Raw genomic sequence first — 10,098 nt, 5'->3', positions numbered from 1 at the left:
AAAAAGAGAGCGGCTTTTTTAATCGGTTCCGTCTCCGTCTCCGCCTCCGCTTTTGCCAGGCGGAGCGGAGAGTGGGAGTACGAGAGCGGGAGCGGAAATAATAACGGAAGAAACGAAGAGGAGAGAGAAAGAGGAAAGAGAAAAAGTAATAAGGGTATTTTGGTCAGTTTACTAAAAAAATAGACCGAATCTGAAAAAACGAAAAAAGTGACCCGATTTTGCAAAAGCCCAAAATAAGTGAATTTTTTATGCAAAAAGGCCAACATAATTCCATTTTATTTGGCGCACAGTGTTCAAATACACTCCTTGGCTCTTCTTCTAGTAATTCGACACCGCGGTGTACAATGATCTCATTACGGATCTCTCGCTCCATTCCTCTCTCTTTTGCTCCTCCTCTTTCTCTCCTTCGTTCTCTCCACCTCGGGCTTCGCTCTCTCCTCCTCTTCCTCGAACCCTTCTCTCTCTCTCTATCTCTCATCGGTTTCGTTATCGAGCTTTTTGGGGGCCTCGTCCATGTCGAAGTCGATCCTTGTCACCGGCGGTGCCGGGTACATCGGGAGCCACACGGTTCTCCAGCTACTCCAGGGCGGGTTTCGCGTCGTCGTCGTCGATAACCTCGACAACTCCTCCGATATCGCGATCAAGCGCGTCGCGGAGTTGGCCGGGGAGTTTGGAAAGAACCTTTCCTCTCAGAAGGTATGGATTTGCGTTTCCTCGATTTGGAACGAAGGATTCATGTGCTCAATTATAGGTTTTCTCGGTGTTTCATGGGGATTTCTAGGGTTTCTTTTTGATGATTTTGTTTAGCTTTTTTATGAAATGGATTGGGTCTGATCGAGAATGGGATGTTCTGTGGTTTGTTCCTCATGTTTGATGTGGTACTAGTGCAAGCGATTTTCAGGTTTTCCAATTTGAGAAAGAAATGCTCTCTGATTGAAATTTAGCTGCTGATTTTTTGATAATTTTGGGTTTGTTGCTCAATAACTATTGCGAAATCATATTCCCCTGTTTCCTACTTTGGTCGCTTTCCTTATTTTATTATTTGTAGTTTGAATAGTTTTCCCCCCTTTAAACACGGTTATTTCTGAGGGCTAATTTTGCGACTAATTTGGCAATTTTATTTACTTTTTAATTTTATTGGCCAGACCGATGTGGGAGCACAATTTTTTTGCACAATTTTATGGCTTATTTCGAAATGCAAGAAATGGATTAAGGGCATGTGATCGTATTGGGAGCAATAGCATCCTATTTTGTGAGTGTAAAATCGATTTGAGTTTTGGGGAATTTGTGTTTATTGCTTTTCAAAAGTTCAAATTTAACTTCTATTGTTATTTATTAGTGGCTTTTCTTACAAATGCATATTGTTGTTTAACTAGTGTAGGAACTCGCGCGATGCGGCAGATATAATCATATTTGATTAAATTTAATAATATAAAAAATACTTTAAAATTTTTAGAATAGAAGTATAATTCAATGAAAAATAACGAAAGATAAAAAAAAAAAAAAACTATAGGAGAAAAAAATTTTGTTACATAGAAATTGGACCCTTTTGTACCCTCATTTAGGGCATTCTCTACTAACATTAACGATTTCGTGAAGTACCACAGTGCCTTCAACCCCTTTTCGGCAAGTCCATATCTTAGCCAATACTTGTCGTCCTCCGAGGCCATTAGAGGAGAGGGATACACATCCTTTGCATAAACTATACATTATAAATTTAAGTGGTCGAGATCGAGAGAGGGTTGGGGGCGAGGGTTAGAGTTCGACTCACCCAATGTTGACGGCGAGGGCGAGGGCGGCATGCCTGCGGGGCTTGAGGTTGGAGCGGATGTAGTAGGCAAGGTTGTTGTCGAGGATGCCATATGCTGTGCCCACAGGCTCCTCGGGCAATGCTTCTTAGAAAATAGAAACTAATGAGATGGGAAGTCGAAGCAACAGAGAAGGAATTAATGAAACGAAAAGCCGAAGAGGCATACGTTACGGGGAAGGAATTAATGAGACGGAAACCGAAGAGGCAGACGTTATAGGGAAGAAATTAATGAAACGGAAAGCCGAAGAAGCAGACGTTACAAGAAAGGTGAGTGGTCATAATGATTGGAGAGTAGAAATTTTAAGAATGAGAGATTATGGTGCTGCCACATGGCAAAAGTTTATGAGAAATAATGTATGTGTATACATAACCTGAGTAGCTGCTTGCTTCTTTTTTTCAGTTCATAGGTTTAACTCACGATAGTGAATGTTATGTGGATTTGACTGAAGGAATTTGTTTGGTGGTTGCAATGAAATCTCTCTGCTTTATATTTCCCTTGTTGTTGATTTTGGATTTACACATTATTTATTTTGGAGAGGTCCAAAGAATTGGTGAAGTGACGGTTGCTCAACTCATATGGATAAATATGCGCACCACAACTATCGGAGCATATAATTTCAGCTTTTAGAAACTAAGCCTTATTTGTCTAGATTGATACTCGAGGAGAAGTTCACAAGATGAATAGCTGCTGAATACGTACCATCCTGCCTATGAGCACTTAGAATTCCTCTTTGTCAAATTAGAATTTCTCATGGATTCTGAAGTAGACAACTTAGGAATTTGATTTAATAATCCATAGTTACCATTGTCGCAGTCAAAGTAAGTAACAAGTTGCTGATTTAGATTGTCTTTGTTGGATTCTTGCTTGATTGAACATTATAAGGTAAAGCTTTCTGAAATGCCCTGAAGGCAACCTAAATCGCATCTTCTGTTATGATCTAGTTTTAAAAGAAGCACTCGCTTAGCTGACACTTATTAGGTACATATCCTATAGCTATCGTCTCCAAAGAGGTATCAGATATTGAGGCGTTGAGTTTAGATGGGGCAATCAGGCAGTTCTTGTCATGCTTGGGTCGTGTCATTTAGTTTCACGACACTGGCTGTCTGCCATATATAGTCCATTAGTGGATAAATTGTTTAGCGTGAAGAGAGAAAGAAAGGTGCACTAAGGTGTCAAGACTTTGTGACCCTTTCCCTCTGCTGTCAGACTAGAATCTGAGGATAACATTAATGTTTGGACCTTTTCTTGTATGAAGATTGATCCATAATAGAGGTCTACTAATAAAGTTTGGAAATTACTGGAAAGGATCAAAATTACCCAACTACATTGCCTTGTTTGTGGGTTTCAATAAGAAATGATGGCTTGCTAATGCATTGTTCTTGTAGTATAGTCATGATTGGAATCTATATCAATGTCTTTGGAAGATAAGCCTGTGTTAAATTTCACTAGACTAACATTATTAATTCTGTAGCTTGGAAACTTTCATGGATTGATCATAACATTTCTCCAATTTCTTCTTTTCATTTTTTTATTCCCTTTTTTAATGTGAGAGAGAGAAGGGGAGAAGAGCAGAATTTTATTTATCTTAGACTGGGGTCTAGGATTTATCATGGTAAGATGTGCTTTAGTCATAATGTTGAACTATGTTTACCTTAGATCTTGTTTTTACCTTTATTTATCGTTGTCCTACTAAGATAAGAAATAGTGAAATACGGTAGTTTTTTTTGCTGATAGTTATTTTCTTGCCTGATTTCCTGTATCTTTTGGTGCATACATTGATTTTTTTTTTTTTTTTTAAATACAGATGGATTTCCACTTGGTGCTTTCTGTTTAGTCGTTTTCTCATTTATATGTGGTATGATTTTGTGCTGTTCTTTTGTTTATTAGCTTTCCTTGTTCAAAATAAATATATACTAGACAAGAAGCACAACTTTTCATCAGTTTGCTTGTTCATTTCTTTTCATATGCTTTATAGTCCATACGCTAGTTTTCATTATCAGGACTTTTCCTGCTGTAGTTTCCTGATAAATACTTTCCACTGGATAGCATTCTTGAGAGTGAAACTAAATATCTCAAGTAGTACTATAATTTTAAGAGACAGTATGGTGTATAAATTCACAGAACGCTATTTCCTGTGCTTTTTATGTTCGTCAATAGGTCGCCCTCTCACTATCCGGAAATTAAAATACACAAGTTTGAGATTTCTAAATTGATTTTGCCTCACTTATGCTTTGGCAGATTGATCTTCGAGATAAAGATGCGCTCACCAAAATTTTTTCTTCGACAAAGTAAGATTTTTTTTTATATTGATATTACTATGTTTTTTATGACTTTATTCCTTTTATTCCTGCAAATGTTGGGAATAGATTTGTTTGCTTGCTAAATAATTTCTCTCATGGCATGCATTAGAATCATTGTCACCTCAAAATACGATGTTATGCAACCATTTGAATCTTATGTTGAAACCACTTTTCTTCTGCATTTTTGCAAAAATTCTGGCATGTTTAGAAACCTCAATCTTCGAGTTTGCAAATGTTGTTTTTGATATTTCCGTATGTTACTTTTATTTCAGTTCTAATGGAATAAGCATGTAACATTTATATCAAAATTTTGAAAGAAAGCTTAGTTATTGTATAATGCGGTACTTCAGTGGTAGATGGCTCCAAACATTACATAGACTGTTTTATAAGACACATGCTTCATGATATAATAATTTAACATGAAAATGTACAACATATAAAATTAGTTACATGTGGCAAAGAACCTCGTAATGATGTGTAGAATGAATTGGTATGGTGTTGAATAAAGGATGTACCATGCCCTGCAATTATTAAATTGGGCTTTTTTTTTGTAGTAATTAAATAAAGGAAAGTTTGAAGTGTTATCCTTTTTATTAATGAATATTAGGAAGAATGGCAAGTGAGTTAGCTTGTTCATCCTTTCTTATTTGGCAATATTAGATGTAGAATGCAGAAAAGAGTTGAACATGATCCCCAAATTGATATTTTTCCCTCCTCTTAAACCACAAGCTATGGGCTAGATTTGTTTCTTTAAAATATCTTACAGATAGTTAGGTGGAGCTAGACTTCTTTTCTTTTTCAAATATCATAAACATCTCTCAGGAGAACTTTCTGATTTATCTGTCTCTACAGGAATAAATTAATGTTAGTTATTTGCTTCCTGTTAAAAGCCTTTCTTTGATAATAGTGCTATTTTCTTACAGATTTTGGTAATTTCTTTTGCCTTGCAGCTTTGATGCTGTTATCCACTTTGCTGGATTGAAAGCTGTTGGTGAAAGTGTTCAGAAGCCCTTGCATTACTATAACAATAATCTAATTGGTACGATTACTCTTTTGGAAGTAATGGCTGCCCATGGATGTAAGAAGGTATTTCCAATTTCCCGTAATTTGAGAATCAGAACCATGGATGGCATTGTTCTTAGATAGTCACTACTCTTTAGAGATCCATGAAAGAATGTTAAATGTTTTAAGGAAAATTCCTGTATGGTGTTACCTTTCCTTTTATTAGATTTATTTGCTCCGAAATTAAATTACGTATAAATAAAACATTTTGCGATTGTTAGGGTCGGATTGATCCTGTTACTCTGTATGCTCTTTTCTAATAATGTAATACCAGTATATATATGGGCAACATATATCTTAAGGTGGTAGAATATTCTATATATGCATCTATCACCAAGGTGTAAAAGAACCTTTCCTTCCAACTTGTTGAATCATGCAAATTTGTGATATTTTGTCGCAATGTGCCTAGTAATAAGTAGTAGTCAGAAGATTGATCACTTTCTCTTTTAATTGTATAGTATTCTGTAAGTTTTTGGAATCTATGACGTCTATCTGCTTATTACTCTGTGTCTTGGTTTAGACTTGGGAGTTGGTTTTAAAATTCTAGGCATCATTCCCCAGATGAAACTATTCAGTAATTATGATTAGATTGTAAATGCATATTCCTCACCTACTATAGTTGATAAAGGAAATTTACTTTGGAAATTTGAGTTTTAACTGTGTAGCTCTTCTTTTGCTTGATGTTCGAACTTTCAGTTAGTGTTCTCATCTTCAGCTACTGTCTACGGATGGCCCAAGGAAGTCCCATGCACAGAAGAATCTCCTTTATTTGCTATGAACCCATATGGCCGAACTAAGGTTTTCTATCATCTTTCTCTGTATTTCCTTTGAATGCACCAATCATTTTAGCTGTTAATATTTCCTTTGGTAATTACAGCTTATCATTGAAGACATTTGTCGCGATATCCAGCGTGGTGACCCTGATTGGAAAATAATATTACTTAAATACTTCAACCCTGTTGGGGCTCATTCGAGCGGATATATTGGTGAAGATCCGCGTGGAATTCCTAATAACTTAATGCCCTTCATTCAGCAAGTTGCTGTTGGAAGGAGACCTGCGCTTACAGTATATGGAACTGACTATCCAACCAAGGATGGCACTGGGGTATTGTTTATTGAATTAATTGCTTAATTTCTTATTTTTCTTGGCACATTTGGTTAGATTGCTTGAGAAATGAGTATACTGTATTTAGTATTGTCCCTTAAGTTTGATTTTTAATGAACTAACCATTATAACAGTAGTTCAATATAGTGCTCCATTCTGCTCATATTGAATGGGCACAAGCATATGTGTTGAATTGAGATGCATAAGATACTGTGTGTTTAATTTGACTAGAGACTCTTTTAAGCAATATAAAAGGACATTGGAAAAATCTATCATGTTAGTCATACTTAAATTGTTTTGCATCATAAGATAGAGGTCAAATAAAAGGATTTGTTATCAAAACATTATCTGAAATAGTGGGTTAGCATTTTGAATAATGTGCGCCGAAAGATGATATTCTTTTAGTTTTAACGACTTTTTAGTAATATAGTAACAAATAGACCACAGATTTTGTGCACTATGTACATTATTCATCCCCTTTACATTATGAAATTCTATATATTTCTCAAGAAGCTTTAGCATTTGGTGAACAATTTCATCAATGAAAGCAGAAACATTTTGAAACGATTTAATTATTTTCTTAAGAGAACTTATTAGCTTTCTGCCAGGTTTTGGAAGTAAGGAAACCAATGTTAGTAGCCAGCCTCGGTTTTTATATAAAACCTTTTCTCTATTTGGGGAATAAAACATGTTGTGCATGTTGGCATAAGAGGAGCAGATGATCTAATGTGGCTCAGCATTGTGGATTAGATAGATATAGGTGTTAGTGATCAATGTGTCTTGATTGTAAACTATCTTCCTACTTTCATCAATTGAACTGCTTGCATTGCAATAATTATTTGTTGTGATTGAATTCTTTTGCTGTTAAGGTGTCAACTAACTTGTTACTTTTTGAACCCTTTCACTGCAGGTACGTGATTACATACATGTGGTTGATTTGGCAGATGGACATATTGCAGCCCTGCAGAAGCTTTTTGAAGACTCTAACATAGGTTTGCTTCAATTGAAGTATCTTATTTTAAACTTTTGTATTGGCTGCTACTTTTTACTAGCAGATAGTATATGGGCAGAATAGACTGTAAGGATGTGAAAATTGTTTTACCTCAATATTTGTATTGTTGGAGTCATCATGGCTAGAGGGAAAGCTGGCTAGTGGAGAATCATTACCATATATCCTGTTGATGATTAAAAAGAAATGAATTTTGTCATATCCTGATACAGTGGACAAGCAAACGACACACATGAAAGAGGACTTACCAAATTTTATTGCAATGCACATGCGAAGAGGTTCTTACAGAAAGACCTTTAATCTTTACAGGATTTAAGGGTGCGTTTGGTTCGCGCTATCTTTTAAAGATTTTTAGTAATCAAATGGGAATAAAAAAATATGACGATGTTTGATTAAACGCACTAAGTAATTTAGTTGGTAATATTAGATTCACTTGGGAATAAGATTCACCCCAAAGTACTAATCTCATTCCCTTGAGGGATGGTGGGTATCCTCATATTAATAGATTTGGGTAATCATAATATGTCTAATCTCTTTCTTTCTTCTTACTCGTCGGCTAATTGATATTATTTTTCTTTACACTCTAACCTTATATCTCTCTCTAAACTTATTTTTCTCTCTAAAATTCAACTTTTTTTTCTCTCTCTAAACTAAGCTTTCTCTCTCTCTTTTTCTAAAATTTCAACTCTCTCACTCCCTCTAATTTCGATTATATTTTTCTTTCTATTTTTTTAATTATGCTCTCTTTCTCTAACTTATACTCTCTCTCCCTTTTTTCTAAAAAGATGTTGAAACTTTTGGTAACATTATCTAAAATTAATTAAATAAATTAATTAATTAATTGTATATTTTTTGTAATATTAAATAATATGGCTAATTAATATTACCGTGCGAACCAAACACAGGAATTCCACATTCTTAGTAATAGAATGAATAGGAATAAAATTCTCGGATATCTTATATTCCTAGTAATCTTTCATAATGCGAACCAAACGCACCCTAACTGTAAAGTCGATGTGATTATCCAGGACAAACATGGATGTAGTGTTCACTGTTCACACATTGGTATACATGAATGTGTTACCTATGTAGATTCTTTGTAGTTTATATAGGCTTTTTGTTTATGATGTAACCAGTTTAGCTTCTATGGATAGATTCTCTAGAAAATGTTCAAGTTAACTATTTTGTCGATTCCTAGTTGAGTGAGCGAGCATACTTGTTTTCTTTGCTTATCCAGGTTGTGAAGTATACAATCTAGGAACTGGAAAGGGAACATCTGTTTTGGAAATGGTTGCGGCATTCGAGAAGGCTTCTGGGAAGGTACTCAAATGATCCAGCATAATAATAGTATAATCGAAAACCATCGTATTTTCCACATGAGTGGGTGATGAACCTTAAAAATATCTGGCATTCACACCAACATGCAGCAATTGGTGTCTTGCCCTCGCTTATTTAGTATCTGATGCCAACTTTTTTTTTTGTCAGAAAATCCCTTTGGTCATGGCGGGACGACGGCCTGGTGATGCTGCGATTGTTTATGCTTCAACAGCTAAAGCAGAAAAGGAGCTAAAGTGGAAGTAAGCTATAAAACATAATATATATCTTTTGAATATACTAGAGAATCATGTGATTATATAGATTTTAAGTTTTTTTAGTATCTGTTGCGATTTTCATTTTCGAATCCTTTCACTGTAGAACGAATTATGGGATAGAGGAGATGTGCAGGGATCAGTGGAACTGGGCTAGCAAGAACCCTTATGGATACTGTGGGTTGCCTGATAATTCTAACTGAGGAGAGGATATCAATCGTAGATGAGAAATATCTTCACCTTCTTTCCTACCTTGTATAAAAAGAGATGCCGCTATTTCTTGGACTCCCCCCATGTACAGGCGGTATAGTTTCAGCTAATTTCATCATGATCAGTAGATCTGATGCTCCCTCATATATATAGGAATAAATTAAATAAATACGAGTATGTATGTCATTCTGGGAGACCTTTTTTATTTATATAAATAAATAAAGGTATCTTTTCTGTCTCCTTAGTCTAATGTATTTATTGTTGCCTTAGTTTGATGATTGTATGTACAATTTCTCCTCCAAATGGACTGGAATCGAATTGCCAGGAATGTTTGGTTGGTTGTTTTGTTGGCTGGCTATTTTTTTGTTGACTGCTGCACTACTTTTATTAATGGAGGAAAAATGCTGGAAGCATGACCTAGTGACCATGTGCTAATTTTGCTAGTGTTAGCATGGGCCATGGCAATTGGTCCTTTAATTGACCTAAAATCTGGCTGGCGGGAACGTCTCTGACAACATTATGGCTGCGCATGGAATATTGCATTCCGTGGAATTTAGCAGAAAAGGAGTCTATTCTTCGATGATTTTCAAATGTGGAAAAGGCTTATGGCCGGCTCGATTGGAATTTGGAATACTATTCTTTTGATTTTGGATGCTATGATTTTCCCTGCCAAATGGTTCTTGTAGAGCGAGCTCTGTATGTGACACTTCTTTTTGGTTTGAGTGCGTCATTGAATTGCTATGAGTGTCCCTGCTGAGGGGCTGTTTGATTAAAGCGTAATAGAGCGCAAGTTCTATAACTTGCTATATTTGGTTTGGTATAAGGGCATGTTTTGTTTTGTTGATCGAAAGTGAAACATGGTTTGCGAAAATGAATATGAAAGTTATTTTATAAAGGTGGACTAATAAAGTAAATTTATAATTAAATTTTGTATTTTTTTTCACTTCGGCCAAATATTTCGAGATCATCGGAAGTGAAGAGCTTAGCTAAGAGCTTAATTTGGGCTTAACTT

At 35.6% G+C, this 10,098-nt stretch overlaps 1 protein-coding gene across 1 annotated transcript; it reads left to right on the top strand.

Moving 5' to 3' along the window:
- Positions 372-9,324, top strand: LOC109717298 (UDP-glucose 4-epimerase 1-like). The gene is made up of 9 exons (XM_020242997.1): positions 372-696; positions 4,050-4,099; positions 5,062-5,197; positions 5,870-5,971; positions 6,051-6,278; positions 7,189-7,270; positions 8,525-8,607; positions 8,773-8,864; positions 8,983-9,324. Exons 1-9 carry the CDS (start codon positions 514-516, stop codon positions 9,077-9,079), a joined length of 1,053 nt encoding a protein of 350 aa, XP_020098586.1. The 5' UTR covers positions 372-513; the 3' UTR covers positions 9,080-9,324.

Source organism: Ananas comosus, linkage group 11 (genome assembly GCF_001540865.1).
Source record: "Ananas comosus cultivar F153 linkage group 11, ASM154086v1, whole genome shotgun sequence".
In the NCBI taxonomy this organism is placed as follows: domain Eukaryota; kingdom Viridiplantae; phylum Streptophyta; class Magnoliopsida; order Poales; family Bromeliaceae; genus Ananas; species Ananas comosus.
The sequence above is the reverse complement of the archived record's forward strand: the minus strand, read 5'-3'. Positions and strand labels throughout refer to the sequence as shown.

What these genes read in the sequence shown, in the direction of transcription:
- LOC109717298 (XM_020242997.1), top strand. Translation starts at nt 514, where the DNA reads ATGTCGAAGTCGATCCTTGTCACCGGCGGTGCCGGGTACATCGGGAGC. An exon ending in AGAACCTTTCCTCTCAGAAG is followed by an intron (nt 697 to 4,049) that starts GTATGGATTTGC and finishes ATGCTTTGGCAG; the next exon opens with ATTGATCTTCGAGATAAAGA. An exon ending in TTTTGAAGACTCTAACATAG is followed by an intron (nt 7,271 to 8,524) that starts GTTTGCTTCAAT and finishes TTGCTTATCCAG; the next exon opens with GTTGTGAAGTATACAATCTA.